At 54.5% G+C, this 21,619-nt stretch overlaps 1 protein-coding gene across 12 annotated transcripts; it reads right to left on the bottom strand.

The window, feature by feature from the left end:
- TYK2 (tyrosine kinase 2) lies at nt 1–21,576 on the bottom strand. Of its 12 annotated transcripts, none has more exons than XM_027085203.1 (26): nt 21,523–21,576; nt 20,270–20,387; nt 20,063–20,127; nt 19,492–19,707; nt 16,402–16,525; nt 16,137–16,284; nt 15,654–15,817; nt 12,387–12,753; nt 11,590–11,799; nt 11,312–11,469; nt 8,677–8,785; nt 8,393–8,582; nt 8,201–8,304; nt 7,923–8,105; nt 7,747–7,834; nt 6,687–6,814; nt 5,663–5,798; nt 5,426–5,580; nt 4,552–4,702; nt 3,983–4,089; nt 3,570–3,762; nt 3,089–3,207; nt 2,544–2,716; nt 2,206–2,323; nt 1,117–1,227; nt 1–1,033 (listed from the first exon to the last, which is right to left on the bottom strand). In XM_027085203.1, the coding sequence occupies exons 4-26, from the start codon at nt 19,685–19,687 to the stop codon at nt 899–901; spliced, it is 3,567 nt and encodes a 1,188-aa protein (XP_026941004.1). In that variant the 5' UTR covers nt 19,688–19,707; nt 20,063–20,127; nt 20,270–20,387; nt 21,523–21,576; the 3' UTR covers nt 1–898. The 12 variants fall into 12 exon arrangements, with proteins under 12 accessions (XP_026941004.1, XP_026941003.1, XP_026941005.1 ...); XM_027085202.1 differs by lacking the exon at nt 21,523–21,576 and adding an exon at nt 21,395–21,506; XM_027085204.1 differs by lacking the exon at nt 21,523–21,576 and adding an exon at nt 21,439–21,457.
- Between the last annotated feature and the right edge of the window lie 43 nt (nt 21,577–21,619).

The raw sequence follows: 21,619 nt of genomic DNA, 5'->3' as shown, positions 1-21,619 counted from the left end.
TTATTTACATGGCATGTGGTCCTCCAGGTCCTTTGTTGATATATTTAATATACATCTTGAGGGCCTTCTGTGTTCCAGGCATTGGTCTAATTGCTGGCTGGTGATTTAGAGGTGAGCAAAGGTTCAACAGTTGAATCTGACTTCTTCTGCAATGAGTGTCTTGCTCTAGCTGCAGTCCCCAGGAGAGTGGACACGTGCTGAAGAAGGGCCCAAGGACCATGCCTCTAGCAGAGGAAATATGAGTTTTTAACCAGTTAGGGGAGATAGTGGGCTCCAAGGGCAGGAGCTGGGGGAAGATAAAAAGATCAGATTCAAGGGCCTGGTTAGCTCCTTGCTTGTCCTGGATCCCTCAGGAGCCTGTGTCAGGCTCATGATCTTGGAAGGTTCTATGGTTTGAACGTTTCTGTCCCTTCAAAATCACTATGTTGAAATCCTAACAGCCAACGTGATGGTATTAGGAGGTGCATAGGTCATGAGGGTGGAACCCTCATGAATGTGATTAGTGCCCTTATAAAAGAGGCTCCAGAAAGATGCCTTGCCCCCTTGGACCTTGTGGGGACATAGTAAGAAGGCATAGGCTATGAACCAGTAAGAGGGCTTTTGCCAAAATTCAACCATGCTGGTGCCTTGATCTTGACTTCCCAGCCTCCAGAACTGTGACAAATAAATTTCTGTTGTTTATAAGCCACCCAGTCTGTGGCGTTTTGTTATAGCAGCCCAAACGGACTAAGACAAGGAAAGTCAGTTCAGAGGGGTGGGGCATCCAGACAGGAGTAAGGCACAGGGAGTCAGTGAGGCTGACCACCCCCTCTTGGGCTCCTCTTAGGGTGGGAAGCAGGAGGCCCTCTCTGTGGGTACCGTCTGCTCCAATCCCCCCAAGCAGAGCTGCTGGCGGGCTTCAGCAGACACTGAACACTGAGGCTGCCTGGCCTTGGTATTTCTCGTGGACCGTTTTGAGGATGGGTATGAGGTTCTGGAAGGTCGGGCGGAATGAGGCCTCTGCTTTCCAGCAGTTCTTCATGAGGCAATAGATCTGGGGAAGGAAAAACTGGGGCTGTGATCTCTGCTCTCTCCCTGGTCCGATGGTGGGGGCAGGGGGAAAAGGGAGGGTCTCACCTCACAGGGACATTTCTCTGGCTGTGGCAGCCTCTCCCCTCGTTCCAGCAGCTCAGTGAGCCTCAGCACTGTCATCTGCCCCTGGGTGAGGCCTATGAGCTCGATGAATTTCTACAGAAGAAACAGGACAAGCTCTTTTTAAGAGGCGGGGCTGCCTAGATAGAGGTCAAGAGTCTGAAGCCGGAGGGCAGGAGTTCTAATGCCATCTCTACCACTTCTCAGCTGCATAACATTGGTCTTATGACTTCGTCTCTCTGGGCCTCAGTTCTCTCATCTGTAAAATGGGTGATAACATCTACCACCTGGGGTAATTGTGAAACTTAGATAAACTAATATTCATAGAGTAAGTCTGAATTAGGTGCTTGCTATTATTATTAAGCCTCAGCAAGTTGTTTTTGCCTGTTCAGAAAATTTTTTTAATTTTTAAAAAATTTTTTTAATTTTTTAAAAAAATTTTCCTATAAAGGCACTCTGATTGGCTTTGGGAATAAACCCTTAACATACTCTAGGCTCCTCCCCTCAGCCAAGGACTACACAGTGAGTGGCTCCCTGGAGGGCACGTGAGTCAAGCTGGGCCAATCAGAGAGTCCTGAATTATGCTGGAAAGAGAAAGACCCTCCTCCCCTCAGCTGGGTCCACTGTTGCCACAACAAAGGGAAGGCTTGCTTAAGAAATGCTACCAGCGGTTAAGACTCGGTGCTTCCACTGCAGGAGGCACAGGTTTGATCCCTGATCGGGGAACTAAGATCCCACATGCCGCGTGGCACGGCAAAAAAAACAAAATGCTACCATGGAAATCAGCAAAGCTGAGAGATGGAGAAAATGGGATTCCTGATGGCATTTGAAGGTCTAGATCAACCCATGTTCCCACTGTCCCCTTGGGGTTTGCAAATGGCAGAATAAGCCGTTCCTATCTGAGTGGGTTTCGGTCACAATCCAAGCCCTCTGCAGTGTAACTGGCCCACTTTACAGAATGCGACTGTGAGGCTCAGGTAGGTTAAGTCCTTGCTAGGGTGGGGGAGCTGGGAACTGAATGCATGCCTCGCTAACTCCTCTAGGATGGGGTCGGGGTGCGGGCCTGGCTCTCACCGAGGGGGGGCTCTGGGTGGAGTCACAGTAGGTCAGCAGCTCATACATGGTGACCCCAAAGGACCAGACGTCAGACGCATAGTAGAACTTACACTCCTTCAGGCACTCCGGGGCATACCTGGGGAGAGAGGGCACTCAGGCCTTGGGCCAGACCGAGCTGGAGTCCTTACCTGAGGCTTAGGAGCCCTGTGGTCCCAGTTAGGGCCCCACCCTTAAGAGTGGGGGCAGTGTCACTTGACCCAGGCCCTGTCGTCTGAGACCCCGGAATCCATCTCCTCCACCCTGTCTGCTCCAGGTGACCCTGGCACCCCTCCCTCCGGCTGGGTCCCGCTGGTTACCAGAACACGGGACTGTCCCCATCCTCGCGCACACAGTAGTACTCATGGCCTTCGGGCACGGCCTTGGCGAGACCGAAGTCCCCAATCTTGACCAGCCTGTTGTTGTCCAGCAGCACGTTGCGTGCGGCCAGGTCTCGGTGCACGTAGTGCTGCGCGTGCAGGTAGGCCATACCCTGGGGGTGGGGCAAGTCAGGATCAGCGCGGGGGCAGGACCGGGCCTGAGAAGCCGTGACCAGGATGGCTAGGGGACAGTCAAGTTGGCGGGGACCAGGCGCGAGAACGGGCAGGATGGCAGCTGGGGCCAGAGAGAAAAGGAGCAGAGCCAGACAGCAGAGGTGGAGCCACATGGGGGGCTCCCCCGGGGCAGGGGGCGGGAGAATTGGGAGGGGGGTGGGGGCCTGGGCCAGTGGGGGTGTGGCCAGGTGATCTGCTGAATGGACAAGGATGGAGGAGAGCAGGCCCAGCGGGGTTGGCGGGGGAGGTAGGGAGCTCAGGCCAAGCCAAAGAAGGGGGCAGGTTCTGGGAGCAGGGGCAGGCAGGCCCACCTCGCAGATCTGCTGGGAGAAGAGCAGCAGCTGGGCCAGCCCGACATTGTGCCGAGGCAAGTAGTCTCGGAGGCTGCCCAGGGGCACGTACTCCATGACCAGCTGTACCGACTTCTCGCCTGACACCGGAGAGGAGCGGCCCGTAAGGGTGGTAGAGACTCGCCACAGGCTGCCCACCCTGCACCCCCTATCCCAAGGTGGGGAGGGAAAACCAAGATCCATCCACACTAGGACCAGTCCTCAGGTGGGGCGGACCCATCCTGAACCCGTCCACAGGCAAGGGAGCTGACGGTGGCTCCCACCCATCCTGGCCCCAGCAGAGCACCTAAGGATGGAAAGGAGGCAGCCGGGCCTCGCCCACCTTGGTGTCTGCAAACTGCATCTTCCAGCCTGGGGCTGAGAGGCTCTAATTGGCCAGGTCCTGCTGGCCCCGCCCTCCAAGCCATAGCCCCGCCCTGTTACATCTCTAGGCCCCGCCCACCTTGGTCCTCGCAGCAGCCCTTGTACTTGACAATGTGCTGGTGGTAGAGTGTGCGCAAGATTTCGATCTCTCGCCTCCAGCCTGTACGGAGCTGGGGACCGCAGCCTGCCTTGAGGGCCTTCACGGCCACCATCTCACCAGTGCCGTCATTGGTTGGATCGTAGCAGTACAGGCTGACCTTTCCGAAGTGACCCTGGCCGGAGCGTGCAGGAGCGTCAGCCCCACCCCCAGCTCCCCAGGCCCCACCTCCAGGCAGGTTTGTTTGGAAAATCCAAGGCCCCACCTACTCCATGTGGATGGGTCCCCTTGGGGCTGAGGCCTCCCTTTCAATTCCCCGGGGCCTCGCTTGAAGCTGAGAGTCTCTAAGGCCAGGGCCCATGCCCCGCCGCCGGTCCTCCAGGCCTCGCCCTTACCTCACCCAGATCCCTGATCTTTTTCAAATAGCGCTTGTGGAAAACCGTAGGATCTGACGCCGGTGAGTCCGGGTTCACAGACAAGACATCAACGAGATCTGGAAGAGCTACAGTGGGTGAGTCTGGAACACAGCCCTTTCTCCAAAAGGGTCCACACTTGGGGACACAGAAAGCCAGCTACTGCTATCCCCAGCATCCGATCCCAGAGATAAGCAAACTGTTTTGTTTTTTTTTTTGCAAGGGCTGGAAAATTCCTCTTATTGTCCAAAACACAGAGCTGGCTGCACCATAACCAACGCCTGGGATGTTCTGAGATTGGGTAAAGGGCACAAACTTTTCATTAATAACCAAAAAATTTGCCAGGGTCTAATTCATCCAAAGAAGCCGTGGCTCTCCCCAAGCAAAACAGAAAGGAGAGCTTGGGGCTTCCCCTCCCCCTTACTTAAGTGAATTAGAAACCGGCACACACCCTAAGCCACTGTACAGAGACTTGGGTGCACCATGCCTGAGTCAGCAGGGATCCCAGCCCCTCCCCCCCTCCAGGGTCCCCGTCCTGGAGTGATGCTCACTTTGGGGCTGCAGCTGAGTGAGGTCACGCAGGATGGTGCGGAAGGATGGCCGCTGGGCTGGCTCATAGGTCAGGCACTGGCTGGTGAGTATGGCCAGCTCTGGGCACGAGGGCTCAGGCAGCTTCTGCTGCTTCTGGTAGAAGCGCTCTTTCTGTTAGAGAGAGGACCGGAAGGAGTCAGTGTACACCCTCAGTCCCCTTCCCCAAGAGGCAGAGTCAAGTCCCCAGAGCAGGGCTAGACCAGCCAGGTCCTCGTTCTTGTCATTCCCATTTTACAGATGAGGCCCCTGAGCCTCATCGGCAACGGGATGCAGACTTGCCCACCACCGCAGAGTCAGGACTGGAACCCAAGGAGAGCAGGCTGTGCTGTGCTGGAGCATCTCACACTTGGCCCTTCCTGCCCTGCCTTCCACCCACCTCTGCTCCCAGAACGCTTTTGCATACTGCAGCTCCCTGAATGCCCCAAAGCCTCCCGGCCTTTGCATAGGCTGTGTCCACCACCTAGGCTGCTCTTCCTAGCCTGGGACACTGATATTTCTGCACTTAGATTAAAACCTCCTCTGGGAAGCCCTGCCCCATCCCTCAGCTGGGTCAGGGCCATCCTCTGGGTCCCCTTCCTCCCGACAGCCTGTGCCTCCCCCTTGATGCCCTGGTCACTCTGCCTAAAGCATGTGATCTATTTGCTTTGTGCCATAACGACCTTATGAGGTTGGGACTGCAGTTCACTGCAACTGACAGATGACCTGATGGAGCCCCAGAGAGATGAGGCTGCACAGCCAGAGGGGAGGCAGCTCTGGACCCTGAATGTACCCTCTGGACTCCTTGGCGGTGCCAGCCCTCTTTGTGCGAAGGGCCCAGGGGTCCCCTGGACATACCTCGGAGGGGCTGCGGCCCTGCAGGGGGGCCTCCCCATCGAAGCAGATCTCCAGGAGGGTGGCACCAAAGCCCCACTTGTCGGCTGCAGTGCTTAGGCTGTTGGCTCCACCGGACAGGCACTCAGGGGCTGTCCAGGGGATCCGCTCCACCCGTTCTGGGGGCCAGAGTCAGAGGTCAGCAAGGTAAAAGGAGTGGGGGAAGCCCGCCCCTGTGCCCAGCCCTGCCTGCGTCCTCACCCTCCCTGGAGAGGACGCTCAGGCCCACACCGGGGTCACTCAGCTTGATGAAGGGGCTGGTGCCCTCCGCCAGCCCCAGCCGTGCCAGGAGGATGTTCCGGCCACACACGTTGCTGTGAACCAGGCTCTTGTCTTCCTGGGGTAGGGGGGAAAGGGGGTGTGGCCACTGGGGGCTGTAGACCCCACCCCTACCCCATCCCACATGGTCCCCCCAGGGACAGCCCAAGTGAAAAAGACAATCATGGTCGTTATGGAGATGCCAGTCCATTGTCATAGTGACAAGGCAGCACTGGGTCTCCAGTGGGTCCTTCCTGTTTTCCCAGTGCTGGTGGCCAAGGCTCTCAGCCAGGGACAAAAGGCCAGAGGACCCTACTGTGGTCCTCAAACCCATGGCAGACATGCTCCTTCCCCAGGGCCTTTGCACTGGCTGTCCCCTCTGCCTGGAATGCACTTCTCCCAGATAAACTCACAACTACCCACCTCTCCCCTCACCCCATGTCACCTCCAGGTCACCTTAGTGAGGCCTTCCCCAACCCACCTGTTTAAGACATCACCCCTTCCCCAAACTGTATCAAATCCTCCTCTCCACCTCTGCTTTTTTGCCCACAGTTCTCGCTACTTTCTGGCATACTATGTAATGTAATGTACGAATTATTATTTCTCGCTTGTCCCTCCCAACTAAAATGCCAGCTCCCCAAGGACAGAAACTTCTGTCTGTTTTGTTCTCTGTTGGGTCCCCAGGGCCTAGGACAGAGCCCGGCACACAGGGGGTGTTCTGGAAACTGGGGTGACTGGACCGGGAAGGGCTGGGGAACAAACGGCAAGAGTGACAGAGGCGACTGCCACAGGGCCTTGGACACCAAGTGGAGGAGGTGGGGAGAGATGGGAGCCACAGGGGTGCGTGAGCAGAGGAGGTTCATGGGAAGATCCAGTGCATGGATGGGTGCGTTCAGGCCTCCATACGCAACGTGGGAGCTGCCCTGGCCCTCCCCACCTGCGCAGGCCCCGCCCACAGACCACGCACCAGGTAGCTGAGGGCGCTGGCCAGCTGCTGGGCCACTGTGAGCTTCCAGGCCAGGGGCACGCGGCCCCTCTCCCGCCGCAGCCACACGTCCAGGGGCCCGTGCTCCACGTACTCCGTCACCATGATATCTGCAAAGGCCCAGCCACTGCAGGTGCTGCCCACCAGCTTACCCTCCAGGGCGCCAGGGGGCAGGACGGGGGGGGGGGGGGGGGGGGCGGCGCTGGGATTGTAGGTGGGGAAGGTGTCGGGCAAGGGTGTGGGGGGAGGCTCGGGAGCGACTCTGGGGAGAGGAGGAATGCAGTACCGAGGGCCCGCGGAGGTGGGTGTAGGGTGAGGCCGAGCTGAATGCTGGCATTTGGGTCCAGGGTGGGGCTGGGGTAGAGAGGAGGCTGCGAGTGAGTGACAAAGGTCAGGACGGGACTGGGGAACCGGGGGGAGGGTGCAGACCAGTGGAGGAAGTGGAGCTGGAGGTTGGGATCCCACAGGGCTGGGGGTGCCTGTGCAGTGAGAGGTGCGCAGGCTCGGCACGTAGGCCAGCGTTGCGGGGAAAGCAGGAGAGACGGACATGTGGTGCTGTGGTCGGCGGGTCTGGGGGCGGCCGTGGGCACCCTGTACAAGGAGGTGCGCACAGAGTAGCAGGAGAGCGGGGGGAGAAGCAGGGGCTGAGGTCTGGGAGGATCGGGGTGGCCAACAAGGCTGGGGTCTGCATGCTGTCACGGTATCGAGGGGGTCAGAGGATACACAGGGGCTGGATTGTAGAGGTGTTTGGGTGGTAGATGGAGCAAGGGATGCAGTCTGGAGTCGGGGTGCAGGTAGACGGTTGGGGCGTAGCCAGGGATCAGGGAGCTGCTAAGGGTCATGGTGTGGACAGGGTTTAGGCTGGAGATGAGAGTCGATGGGCACAGGCTGGGGTACGTTCAGGGGTGGGGTGTAGGTCAAAGGTCAGTGTGCAGTCAGGGATAAGGATGCAGGTCAAGAGTGTAAGTGGGGTCGGGCTGTAAATGGGGCAGAGTGGGGTGGGGTGTGTGTGTATGTCGGGGGTGGGGCAGGGCCCACTCACTCTCGGAGCCGTGCACGTAGATGCCGTGCACGAAGACCAGGTGCACGTGGGAGACCTGGCTCATGAGGCTGGCTGTCTCGTAGAAGGCCTGTGGGGACGGGGCAGGTCAGGGGGCTGCAGGCCCTGACCCTGACCCTCTTCACCCTGCCCCCCATCCCCCGGCCACGCTCACTCACCAGGGCGATGTCATGGTGACTGGGATCCAGCACCTTGAGTACCACTCGCAGCTCCTGTTCACAGCCCGCCCCAGGCATGGGGGGGTCCCCGCCATCCACCTTGTCCTCTTCAGGGCCTCCGCCCCCCACTCGCAAGAGGCCCTCATACACATTGGTCCTCGTGCCCTGGCCCAAGTGGGACAGCTGGGGGGACATGGTGTGGAAGATCTCCATGACAACGGCTCCAGGCTGCCTCCCTGGTGCCCCGCGCCCGCAGGGGCCACCCCCGCGCCACGCACCTGGGTGATGTCTTCCTGGTGGATCTGGTGGAAGCTGAGATGGCTGAGGTTGAGTGGCCTGCTGCTGGCCCGAGGTCCCCGCGTGACGATGAGGTTGGAGATCTCTGGGGATGGAAGCAGTCCCTGAAAGTCGGCACGGAGGGAAGAGGCCCCCCCACCAACCCGAGCCCCGTGGCACCCCCATCTTGGTACCTCCTGGCCGTGGCAGGCAGCAGTGGCGCAGGGAAAAGCAGTCGTTGCCGGCCCGCAGGGAGCAGCCCTGCAGGGCAACCCGCAGCTCGCGCACGCTGGGGAAGGACCGGTCCCAGCCCTCCAGCGCGACAGTCCCAGCCTGCAACTCGATGGGGAACTTCCGTAGGTGCAAGCCCTTCACGCCAGGTGCCTGGAGCAGGTGGCAGCAGGGGTGAGGGCGGTGAGCAGGGGTCCAGGCAGGGAGCACGCCCAGCCCCAGCCCAGGACCCCCGCCCCAGGCCCACCTGGTCACGCTGGGCCACCGTGAGGATAAGGCGGTGGAGGTGGCTGGTGCTCCAGTGGATGAGGTAAAGGCCGTCCTCGGGCTGCAGCCTGGCCAGCACAAATGGCTCCCTGGGCGGGTGGGGGCACAAAGGGGCACCATCAGGGCACCTGGGAGCACTGCTGGACCCACACCTGGCAACAAGGACACACAAAACCTGCCCAGCAGGGCACACTCCAGCAGGGATAAATGTCAGACACGGCTTATGTGGTGACACTGTGTCTGAACACACACACGCAGGTAACCCTGTCCCATGCATGAAAACTCACACACAGACACAGGTACCGGAACAGGCACATGCTCGTGCGTAACAACTGTGGACACCGTGGCCGACAAGATCACACACACACACACACATACACACACGGGAAACAGCCATCAGATGCCAGATGGGCACACACCCAGCCATAGACACTGCCACTCCCAGGGTGACGCACAATGCAGTCTGTCACACACCGAAAGGAAAAGATCACAGACAGAGGACTTCCCTGGCAGTCCAGTGGTTAAGACCACGCTTCCACTGCAGGGGGCGCAGGTTCAATCCCTGGTTGGGGAACTAAGATCCCGCATGCCGCACAGTGCGGCCGAAAAAAAAAAAGAAAAAAAAAGTATGAAAGATCGCAGACACAGCCGCTGTGTAACATAACAGCACAGGGGCACTGGCATCCCAGACCCAGAGGGGACAACTGTCATAAGCACAAACAGGTACTACAAGGTGACACAGCCACACAGACTCTGACAGTTACGTATGTGGTACCAGAGACTGAATGTCTGTGTCCCCCCAAAATTCCTATGTTGAAGCCCTAACCCCCGACCAAGGCGATGGCCTTAGGAGGTGGGTCTTGGGGAGGTGATTAAGTCATGAGGGTGGAGCCGTCACGAATAGGATTAGTGACTTATAAAATGGACCCCAGGGACTCCCCTGGTGGCACAGTGGTTAAGAATCCGCCTGCCAAAAAAAAAAAAAAAAAAAAGAATCCGCCTGCCAATGTAGGGGACACGGGTTCGAGCCCTGATCCAGGAAGATCCCACATGCCGTGGAACAACGAAGCCCGTATGGTACAACTACTGAGCCTGCGCTCTACAGCCTGTGAGCCACAGCTACTAAAGCCTGAGCGCCACAACTACTGAAGCCCGTGTGCCTAGAGCCCACGCTCCGCAACAAGAGAAGCCACCACAGTGAAAAGCCAGCGCACCGCAATGAAGACCCAACGCAGCCAAAAATTAAGTAAATATATTAATTTAAATAAATAAATACAAAAATAAAATGGACCCCAGAGATCTTGCTCACCCCTTCCACCATATGAGGACACAGCCAGAAGACTGAACTTTGGTTATGTAACAGGAGGTGGGGCTCTCACCAGACACTGGATCTGCCAGCACCTTGAATTTGGACTTCTAGCCTGCAGAACTGTGAGAAATAAGCATCTGTGGTTTCTAAGCCACCCAGTCATTGGCATTCTGTTACAGCAGCACGAATGGACTAAGACACATGCTGACATGGCCCATAGGCCACATGGCCCGTGTGGCCCGTACAGCCACAGCCCTTGAGAGGTGAAACGACCACTTCACCCTCCTCTGGTGTAGAGACAGGCTTGGAAGGGTGAGACCTCTTAGACTGACCCAGGGGCCAGTCCAAGTGTCACAGATAGGACAGGAGATACCCAGGCACAGGGCCAATGACCAGATGAGCTGATAGTCACAGACCCCAACCCGGCAGCATACAGGATGGCCACACACACCTGATGACCACATAAGCCCTGACACTTCACATTCTCAGCCCCACACGTCCAAGCAGGAATGCTCAGACAGTGATCCACAAGTACCAGGACAGACACATGCCTGCAGGGGTGTAAACACCCACACGTATATCTCAACAGCCACCAGCGTTTGGACAACGCATAGCCCAGCAAAACTCACCCGTCCTGTCACGTGCAAAAACACACACTGACAATTTAAAATGCAGTTGGAGGACTTCCCTGGTGGTCCAGTGGTTAAGACTCCGCGATTCCACTGCAGGGGGCATGGGTTCCATCCCTGGCCGGGGAACTAAGATCCCGCGTGCCCCGTGGCACGGCCAAACCAACAACAACAAAACCAAACAAGACGCACTCCCCAGAGTAGTGACACAGCTGCGTGCCAAATGGGCTGTTAAACATTCAGACATGTGTGGTGACAGTCCCCAACCCAGGCACTCTCAGCGTGACACACCGTCCATGCTGTGACAGGTGCCCGTTCTCCCCCCATAACCCCTGGGTGCACACATGCACCCACGTGAGCACCCACCAACGTGAACGCATGCACAATGCTGTATGAGCAAATCCTTGCACGTGTACACGCATGCACAGACACGCGTGTGCACACTAGACACGAATGCTCCCGCACACGTGCATGCACACTCACGTGCACACACAGGCACACACACACTGAGACATGGATGCTTGCACACACATGTGCACTCATATACATGGGTGAACACACAGGCCTTCACACCCTAAGACACACATGCACACACCTCATTCAAACCCCACAGTCCCTAGAGCTCATGCCCAGTTCAGTCACCACCATGCAGCCCGCCCGCCCTTCCCAGCACTCACAGCAGGGGTCCGTGGATACCATCCTGGATACTCATCACCAGACGCGGAGGCGCCACCTCATGGCATAGGTAGTGGCTCGAGTCGGCCGTCAGGCGGAAGTAGCCATCCACCAGTGACACCAAGGACAGGGCCGCAGCCCGGGAAGGCAGGCTCAACTCCTGCAGGCGAGGGGGCGGTGGTGGGGAGGACAACATCAGGCAGATGTCACAGGCCAGAGGCTCCCACCGTCCCCCAACCCTCCCCCCACGGCCAGCCCGGCCCCCCGTCCCGGGCCCCACCAGGCACTTGTTGTCCTGACAGTGAATGCTGACGCGGCGTTCTTTCAGCACCACGTGGGTGATGTCCTGGAAGTCGCAGAAGTAGGCCCATGGGGCCTCCCGAGGTCTGTGCACTGGCTGGTTGCCCACCTCCTGGGCCTTGGCTTTCTTCCCAGATGGGCCAGCATGGGGCATCCTTCTGCCGCCACCACCACCACCATCACTGGGAGTCTGGAAACCAGCACGTGGGGCAGGTGAATGGAGCAGGGCAGTGCCTGTTTAGTCCCACTGCACTTTTCCCCGGGGGAGAGGCGGGAGCTGGAGGGACCAGGCAACCCCCCATCAACCCCAGTGTCACAGGCTGGACAGGAGACCCACCCAGAGAGATACACATGCCAGAAACTGGAACTTCGGGGAGAGTAGAATGGAGGTTCCTCACCCTCTCGGCCCCAGATGCCAGACCCCAGAAATCAGGTCGCCAGGGGGGCAGGCAGACAGAGGACACTCCCCAAGAAACAGACCCCCAGGGACTTCTCTGGCGGTCCAGTGGTTAAGACTCCACTCTTCCAATGCAAGGGGCACGGGTTCGATCCCTGCTCGGGGAACTAAGATCCCACATGCCATGCCGCGTGACCAAAAAAAACAAAACAAAAAACCAAAACAAAACAAAACAAAAGGAACAGACTCCCAGGCACAGACTGACACACCCCAGAGGCACATGGGGGATAACCACCTTCGGAGGCCAAGGCCAAGGCTGAGCAAGGGCGCGCCACCCCCAGCTGCCCTGGACTGCTAGATGGAAGAGGCGCCCCACTCACCTCTGCCTGTACCAGCCGCCACTGGATGCCGTCGGTGCCCGACACCAGCACCTCGTGGGTGGGGGGTCCTGCGGCAGACTCAGGCCCGGGGTCGGGAGGGGCCTGTCCGCCATCCCGGATGTAGCAGGGCTCCCCCTCAGCCTGGGTCAGTAGCTCCAAGTGGCACACGGGCACGCGCTCTGTGCCGAAGCGGGGCGCCAGCCGCTCGAGTGTGGCCAGGTACTTCACCATGACAACCTGCTGGGAGAGGCAGCCCGGCTGGAAGGCCCGCAGGAACTTGCGGAAGATGCTCCACAGGCGCAGCCGCGTCAGAGCATTGTGCTGCCGGATCTGCCGCCGGAAGGAGCGTGGGATGCAGTCCTTGAAGCTGTGGGGACGACCAGGAGGGGCCAGTCAGGGGCGGGATTGCAGGCCTAGCTGGGTGACATGGGGCAAGTGGCTTCATCTCTCTGAACCTCAGCTGCCTCGTCTAGAAAACAGACAGGCTGCAACCTACATGGCCATCAACAGATGAATGGATAAAGATGTGGTACTTATATACAATGGAATACTACTCAACCATTAAAAAGAATGAAATAATGCCATCTGCAGCAACATGGATGCAACTAGAGATTGTCATACTGAGTGAAGTAAGTCAGAAGGAAAAAGACAAATACCATATGATATCACTTATATGTGGAATCTAAAATATGACACAATGAACCTAGCTACAAAACAGAAACAGAATCACAGACATAGAAAATAGACTCTAGTTGCCAAGGGGGAGGAGGTTGGGGGACAGATGGAGTGGGAAGCTGGGGTTAGCAGATGTAAGCTTTTATGCATAGAATGGATAAACAACAAGGTGCTACTGTATAGCACAGAGAACTATATTCAATATCCTATGATAAACCATAATGGAAAAGAGGATGAAAAAAACAAGAATGTATATATATGTATAACTGAATCACTTTGCTGTATAGCAGAAATTAACACAACATTGTAAATCAGCTATATTTCAATTTAAAAAATATTAGGGGGGGCTTCCCTGGTATTGCAGTGGTTAAGAATCCGCCTGCCAATGCAGGGGACACGGGTTCGAGCCCTGGTCCGGGAAGATCCCACACACCTCGGAGCAACTAAGCCTTTGCGCCACAACTACTGAGCCTGTGCTCTAGAGCCCGCAAGCCACAACTACTGAGCCCATGCGCCACAAGTACGGAAGCGCACGCGCCTAGAGCCCGTGCTCTGCAACAAGAGAAGCCACCACAATGAGAAGCCCGCACACCTCACCAAAGAGTAGCCTCCGCTCGCCACAACTAGAGAAAGCCCGCACGCAGCAACGAAGACCCAGTGCGGCCAAAAATTTAAAACATAAAAATAAAAAATATTAAAACTGAAAAAAACCCCAAAACAATAAAAAAAAAAACAGGCAGGCTGTCATGAAGGTGGACAGAGAATGCTATAAAGGGCCAGCACAGGGAGGCCAGGTGGTGTCTGGGCCCAGGGCCCAGGACTTTGGAGGAGACTATAGGTCGGAAATCCCAGCTCTTGGGCAACTTCCTTAAGCTCTAAAGGGCTCTGTCTTTTCATCTGTAAAATGGGATCAAACAGTGCCCACTTCTAGGGCTGATGAGAGAATCAGGACTATTGATTGGCATAAAATAAGGACTATGTGAGTGTTGGCTATTATTATTATTGGAGAAGTCGCTATTGTTTTGATCATTAATATGATTATCAATAGAAGGCACAGCTCTGGGAAGGCCCTCTGCTCTTCACAAAGCCATACCCTTCACCCCTTCTCCTGCCCTGCACTTGCGCACCAGCATAGCCCACTTAGATGAGATTTGAAGCCTCATCCTCCATGTCCCAAGCCACCTCTTCCAACCTTTGAATACAAAGATCCTAAAGGTCAAGGTTCTAGCTGCCTTCTGCCCCCACTTCCAAGCTTTCCAGGGCTCCCTAGAGCTCTCAGGGAAAAAGGTTCCCTGACTAGTGCCTGGCCGTCTCCTGCATTTGGGCAATCACATTCCGAGTTCAGCTCCCCTGGAAACTAGGCCTTTACCACCTCCTGCCTCTGGGCCTTTGTATATGCTGTTCCCTCTCCCTCGAATGCTTGGCCAAAGCAATCCACATCTGGATAAAGCCAACTCAACCTTCAGGTCTTAGCAGAAATCACCTCCCCCCAGGAGCATCCTCTGATCTCCAGGCTGGATAGGGTCCCTCTTCTGGGCTTCCCAGCATCCTGGGCTTCACTGTCACAGCCCTAGTCCTCCAGTGATAACACGACAGGGATTGAAAAATATGTGCTTTAAGAACTGCAAGCCCTGGGAAATTCCCTGGCGGTCCAGTGGTTACGACTTGGCGTGGGTTCAATCCCTGGTTGGGGAACTAAGATCCCATAAGCTGTGTGGCGCGGCCAAAAAAGAACTGCAGGTCCTGAAAGACCCATTTCTCTTGCTGCCTCCTCCAGGCAGTGTGCCCTGATTGCCCCAGCCCTCACTGCAGTGGAGGCTAGCAGCTCTCCAGACTCCTGCCTCCTTTTTTCCCTTGAATTCTAGGGAGTCCTCCAAGCTCACCCTGCTTCCTCCACCACATATCAAGCATGGTACAGTCTTAGGGCCTTTGCACTGGCTGATCCCTCTGTGGAGAATTCTCTTCTCCCAAATACCCACCTGGCTCCCTCCTTCACTTCCTTCAGATTTTTGAATTTGAATGTCACCTTCTCAGTGAGGAATTCCCTGATGACCCAGGTTTTTTTTTAAATTTATTTATTTTTTATACAGCAGGTTCTTATGATGACCCAGTTTTAAATTGTACGCCCCCCATTCCCTGACACACCCCTTCTTCCTCTGTTCCTGCTTAATTTTTCCCCATTGCACTTATCATTGTCTAAAACGCTATACATTTTATTTTTGTATTTTGTTTATTGCCTGTCTCCTTCATCAGATGTGACCTCCAGGAGGGCAGGGATTTTTGTCTGTCCTATTGACTGTTGTGTCCAGAACACCCAAAACTAGTACCAGGGACTTCCCTGGCGGTCCAGTGGTTAGGACTCAGTGCTTTCACTGCCAGGGCCCTGGGTTCAATCCCTGGTCAGGGAACTAAGATCCTACAAGACGCTCAGCACGGCTGGAAGAAAAAAAAACTAGTACTAGCATACAGTAGGCACTCAATAAATGTTTGTTGAATGAATGAAGGCATGACAGTATGCAAGGTCTACCCTGGCCACCAGATGCCTGGGCATGTCCACCCACCTATGCAATGTTCCCGCCTCATTCTCAATACCTGATCTTCTTGGCCACCTTCTCAAGGGGGACACCATGGCAGAGAGCGAGGTGGCAGAGGTGCAAAAAGGCCATGCCCAGGCTCTCGTTCTGAAAGTGGTGGATCTCCTCCTCGCTTGACAGCTCCCAGAGCGATGCCACGTCATTTATGAACTCATGCTTGCCCTGGGGATGGGGAATCAGGCAGAAAGGGAGGCATGAGAACCTGTTCACTCCCCAGCTTCTGGTCACTTTGGGGAAGGGAAGGACCCCACATGTATGCCTCCTCTGCTCAACCCTATGCCTGTGGCAGACATCACTAATCAATCACAGCACTTACCCCTACAACCCTAAGAGTCTCAAAAACCCTTTGGTTCAGGCAGCCAAAGGATCCCAGATGGCATGAGTTGAAACCTACTAGCTACAGCAAATTGGGAGGGAAGTGAGGACTCCTCATTTGCAACCTCCCTCACAAACAGTCTCACCTCCCCAGCCCTGCTCACACCTGCTCAAAGAGGTACTCAAAGGAGGCAGGGTCCAGGAGTTGCACCCCCTGCTCGGCCTGTTCTGAGGAAGGCTCGGACCCTGGGGGACCGCAGCGGTACACAGCCGGCTCCTGGGGATGCATGCCATGCCAGTTCCGGAAATAAAACCTGCAGGAAGGGAGGGGGCGCAGCTGGGGTTTAGCACAGATTCAGACCAGGTCCAGGAAGGTAGGGACAGGGGAGGGAGGGGACAGAACGAAAGCCTTCCAAGGGGACTTCACCCACCTCATGCGGAAGTACAGCATCAGGCTCGAGTCTCTGGACATATCCAGGACGTGGTTTGGAGGCAGCCAGACCTGGGCCTGGACATCGAAGAGGGCAAAAAGATTGAAGCAGGGTGGAGTGATGCCTGGACAGGGGAGAAATGAGTCAGGAGTCAATGCCTGCTGCCGTTAGCCCTGTGGACCCCCAGACCCACTGTCTCCCTTCACAATCCCTCCCTGGGCCTCCTGCCTTGCCAACAGAGGACAATGCAATATGTAAACCAGCCTATGGCCTCACAGGAAAACTACATTTCCCAGCCTCCCTTGCAGCTAGGATGGAGACATTGGGCTGGTTTTTGGCCAGTGGGATGTGGGCATAAGGGAGTACATTTTTCCAGGCCTAGAAATAAACTTTCCTGCCATCTTCGCTGCCCCAGGGATGTTGGAAACCCCTTATGCCTAGTGGTGAAGCTATAAGATAGAGGGGAACCATCTGACCTGCATTAGATTTTAGGTAAATTTTCATTGTCTTAACCCAGTAGAAGTGGGGGGGCTGCTTGTTACTACAGCAAAACCTATCATAGACTGACTAACACAGCTCTACAGACTGCTGGCACTTTGCCTGGTCTCTCTCTGAACTCCAGACCCAGAGAAATATCCAACTACCCCTTGGCTGTCTTCCTCTAGACATCTCGGGCCCCCTGAGATGTGCCTTGTTCCAAATAGATCTCATCTGAGGTCCCCAAACCTGCCCCCTCTCTGCCGGACTTCATCCTTGTCCTCAACTCGTCCCACCCCCTCCACATCAGATTGGTCACAAGTCCTGTACTTTCGGCATCCTCCATCTCTCTGGGATCTACCCACTTCCTTCAAATCCAAAACTCAGCCCTAGTTCAGCCTCCAAACTTACTGTCATTCCCCACACTGGCTGCCCAAGCATCTATTTTTTATACACATCACTTAAAAATTATATCTAAAATAGTTCAGAATTATTTATTTATTTTTAATTAAAATTTTTTTTTCTTTCTTTCTTTCTTTGTTTTGGCTGCGCCGGGTCTTAGTTGCGGCATGAGGGATCTTTAGTTGTGGCATGCAGACTCCTTAGTTGCAGCATGCATGCAGGATCTAGTTCCCCGACCAGGGATCAAACCCAGGCCCCCTGCATTGGGAGCACAGAGTCTTACTCACTGGACCACCAGGGAAGTCCTTCAGAATAATTTATAATCACCTAAGTACCAGCCACGAGAAAAAGAATAAAACCTGGCAAGTACAACTGAAGCCCCCACCTACATCCACCTCCTCTCCCCTCCCACAAGGAGGTAACTATACTCCTGAACTAGAGTTTATCATTTTCATATTCTCTATCATCTTTGAATGTTATAAATTCAAATGCAGTATTATACCATAGGCGTCCTGCAATTTGCTTTTTCATGCTACGATAGGTTTTAAGCTTCACATGTGACATATGTAACTTTGGTTAAATTCCTTTTTCCTGGCTATATAGTATTCCAGTGTTCAACCATACTGAAACTGATTTGTGCATTTTCCTATACACAGACTTTGAGATGGTCTCCTATTTTCACTAAGATAAATGAAGCCACTCTGAACTTTCCCACGTACATCTCCTGGAACACATGAGCTGAGTGTCTGTAGAGTGCACATCTAGGAGTGGAACTGTGTGCCCTCAGGGTATGTACATTTCAACCATGTTAGACGATGCCAAATTGCTCTCCAAACTCATTGCATCCGGGAATTCCCTGGTGGTCCAGTGGTTAGTACTTGGTGCTTTCACTGCCGAGGGCCTGGATTCAATCCCTAGTCAGGGAACTAAGATTCCACAAGCCACATGGCACGGCCAAAAAAAAAAAAAAAAAAAAGAAAAGAAAAGAATCATTGCATCCAAGTGTACTGCCCCCCAAAGAAAGAGCATGCCTCCCTCTGAGACAACTTCCTAAAGAACCAATCTGTTTCACTCTCTGGCTTAAAACTTCCATCGCTCCCCTTTGCCCCCTGAGAAAGCCCAACCCCCTCAGCACTGAATAACCATGACCTGGACCCAGACAATTATGCTCTGCTTTCAATTCCTACTTCCCCTTCCAAATTCTTGAAAACTATGCTCCAGTTATTCTTAAGATCTTTTGCTTCCTCAAAAAGATCAGGTTCTCTGGGTCCTTGGCCAGGCATGTTTCACACCACCCAGAAAACCAGTACTTCTTTAAGAATCTGCCATTGATGGGAAAGTACAAGGTGTTATAGAAATCTACCAGAAGGCCCCCATCCAGTTGTGGGACAGGGGGTTTGAGAGGACGTCCTGGAGGAAAGGGCATGTAAGCAAAGTCCCCTTGGAGAGACCTTCTCCCCCTCCGGCAGGAGAAACTAACTTTCAAGCACGTGTGCTGCAGGCTCTCTCAACCATTCCATGCTTCACTACTGTTCCTGGGGAAAGCTTTAAGCCCTAAACTCCTCCCTCTGGGGTTTAAAACACTGTAGATCTGAACCTGGCTGACTTCTGCCCCATAACCTCCTACTTCACTCCCACCCTCGCCCGCCACAGTCTGCTCCCCCTACAGCAGCCAGAGATCATCTGTGACACTTGCGTCCAATTACGTTCCTTCTTCACTCACAGTCCTCTGTGGCTCCCACCTCACTTGGAGTAAAATCCAAAGTCCTCCCTGAGGCCCAAGAGGCCCTGTACAACCTGTGCCATCACCTGCTTGCCCTCACCTACTCCTGTCTCCCCTTCACTCACTCGGCTACAGCCACACCGGCCTCCTCACTGTTGCTGGCAAGTTCCCACCTCAAGGCCTTTGCACTTGCTGTTCCCACTGCCTGACGCCATCTTCCCCAAGATATACCCGTGGCTCAGTCCCTTATCTCCCCAAGTTTTAAATCTTTTACCATGATCTCTGGCCTCCTATACAGTTTTCTTATTTATTGTGTTTCTTGTTGATCCCTGTTAGAATATCAGCTCTACAAATGTAGTAACTGGGGGCTGGCACACACTAGGTGCTCACTCAATGTCCTCTGAATGAATGGGCAGACGATTGGATGGATGAGGCCCGGCGGCTGCCAGCACCTCCACCCCGCCATGGGGCTGATGCCCGGGACTCACCGACTTTGTGTGCAATGTGGAGGCAGACCTCCTCCGCAGTCAGTGTGGCCTCGCTGAAGGTGACCCAGGGCTCCCCGCCACCGGGGCCGGCCCAGTGCAGAAGCACCTTCAGGCCTCCTCTGGTGGCCATGGGCTGAGCTCCATCCCCATCGGGCTTTCTGCCCCTGGTGGTGGCCCCCCATTGGCACAGAGGCATGCTCTTGACAGCTGGCTTGCCTGGGAAGGAACAACATCCTGTCAGCCCCAGGCCTCAGCCTGGAGGCCCCTTTGAGCACCTCAACCTTCCAACCATCCAGACTGAGGTTTGGGGGGAAGATTCTGGACCCCTGCTCGCTGTGCAAACTTAGACACCCAATTCCCCTTCCTGAGCCCCAGTTTCCACAATCGTTTGATGGAGTTGGGGTATGTGTCCCCACCTACCAGATCAGTCATGAACAATAACACCACCAAACCCCTTTATTGGACAAATTCACCAATATAAAAATCTGCTCTGTCCAATAAATTTTTTTTTACATCTGCTCTGAACCCACCTTTCCAAAATAACCAGGAAGACAGGGGTGGCCAGACAGACCTGGGGGTGAATCCTGTGTCGACTCAGATGAGTCACTTAGCCATGCTGGGCCTCGGTTTCCCCATCTGGAAAATGGAGATGCTGAGAGTGTTGCCATGAAGAGATGGTTGTGAAGTTTCTACATTCTTTTTTTTTTTAACTTTTAAACTAGAGTTGTAAGTGAATTACGCACCACTGTCACCATATTACAGATCGGTAAGGACTTACTATTGCCATTTTGTTGTTTTCTCGTTGTTTTGTACATCCATTGTTCCTTGTTTCTTATCCTGCTGTCTTTCTTTGTGTTTGGATGTAATTACTATAAGATTTTTCCTTTGTGGTTACCCTAAGTTTAATGTTACAAGTTTAAGACATTTTATGAGCCTTACATAACATACCTCACACTTGTAACACCCTATTTTAAGCTAATAACAGCTTCACTTCAATAGGACTGGTAAACATTATACTTTTCAGTCTCCTCCACCTCATATTTTGATTACTGCTGCTACACTTTACATGTTTTTTATATTGTGTAACTAAAACAGATTATTATATTACGGTTATTTTTTCTACATCCTTTTTTTAAAAAAAACTAGAGTTGTAGATCAATTAGGTTGTGATGTTTCAACACAATTCTGCATGTCACATGTTCAGTACCTTGATACAGGCATGAAAAAATAACAAATATGATAAAAACAAGAATGAAGTCATTATTGGTTTTATCATCATAATCCTTTTTCTCTTTCAAGCTGAGATTCCTGCATACCACATCTACCCCCACCAGCGACCCCAGTCCCTGCTGGCTCCCTGAGCGGAGAAGGGGCTGTGTTCAGCTCTTTCCCCAACAATCTGGAACTTTTCGAGAGCCAGGCCCAGGGCTCAGGCCTCCTGAGGCCTCCAGTATTTGCAGGGAGGGGCTGTCAGCGATTCGACCGATGTTACTGGTTTAAGACAGTGATGGGGGAAAAGAGAAGGTTGTAATAGCACAATGTCGGAGTCGTCGAGAATCAACTCCTCTCTGAACCTGTTTCCTCATTTAGAAAATGGGCATAAAACAGTCTCTCTCTCAAAGGGTTGATGGGAGGATTCAGTGAGGTGAGACAGGGAAAGGGCTCCGCACCGGGCCTGGCGTGCAATAAGTGCTTGATAAATGTTCGCTATTATTATCTTATTAACATTCGAGATAAGATCTTGGGGATGGGGTTTTGCAGGTGCCCATCTCCTCCCTCCTCGTCCCCATCGGGCCCAGACCCAGCTTTGAAGATGAGGTCTGGGTGAGGTCCGCAGCCCCCGCCCCCCAACAGAAATCTCCAAACCCTTCTGGCAGGGGCGGGAACCGCGACGTGTACCCACCGGGCATCAATCAGTCCCAAGGCAGTGTGGGGGCTTCTACCCACCTCCTGCAAAGGGCAGTCCCGCCGGCCGCATCCTTCTTGATGACCTCCCGGGCGCGCCCCCTCCCGCCCCCCCTCCAGACTCACCCTTTCCGGGGAACTCCGGCTCGAACCTAGGACCCCGCCCCGCCCAGCAGCCAGGGTTAGCCGCCGCTTGATCGCCGCTGGGACACCGCCTCCCATT

This window comes from Aethalodelphis obliquidens, unplaced genomic scaffold (genome assembly GCF_003676395.1).
Source record: "Aethalodelphis obliquidens isolate GAN/ISIS:26980383/991018 unplaced genomic scaffold, ASM367639v1 scaffold53, whole genome shotgun sequence".
Taxonomy (NCBI): domain Eukaryota; kingdom Metazoa; phylum Chordata; class Mammalia; order Artiodactyla; family Delphinidae; genus Aethalodelphis; species Aethalodelphis obliquidens.
This window is presented reverse-complemented; position numbering and strand designations above follow the sequence as displayed.

Bases quoted from the DNA above. Each gene is read 5' to 3' on its own strand.
- TYK2 (XM_027085199.1), bottom strand. From the start codon at position 20,159: ATGGCAACACTCTCAGCATCTCCATTTTCCAGATGGGGAAACCGAGGC. The intron at 7,835-7,922 runs GTGAGTGAGCGT...CCGTCCCCACAG, and splicing joins GTCACCATGACATCGCCCTG to GCCTTCTACGAGACAGCCAG. The intron at 3,208-3,569 runs GTGGGCGGGGCC...CTCCGGTGTCAG, and splicing joins GGGCTGCTGCGAGGACCAAG to GCGAGAAGTCGGTACAGCTG.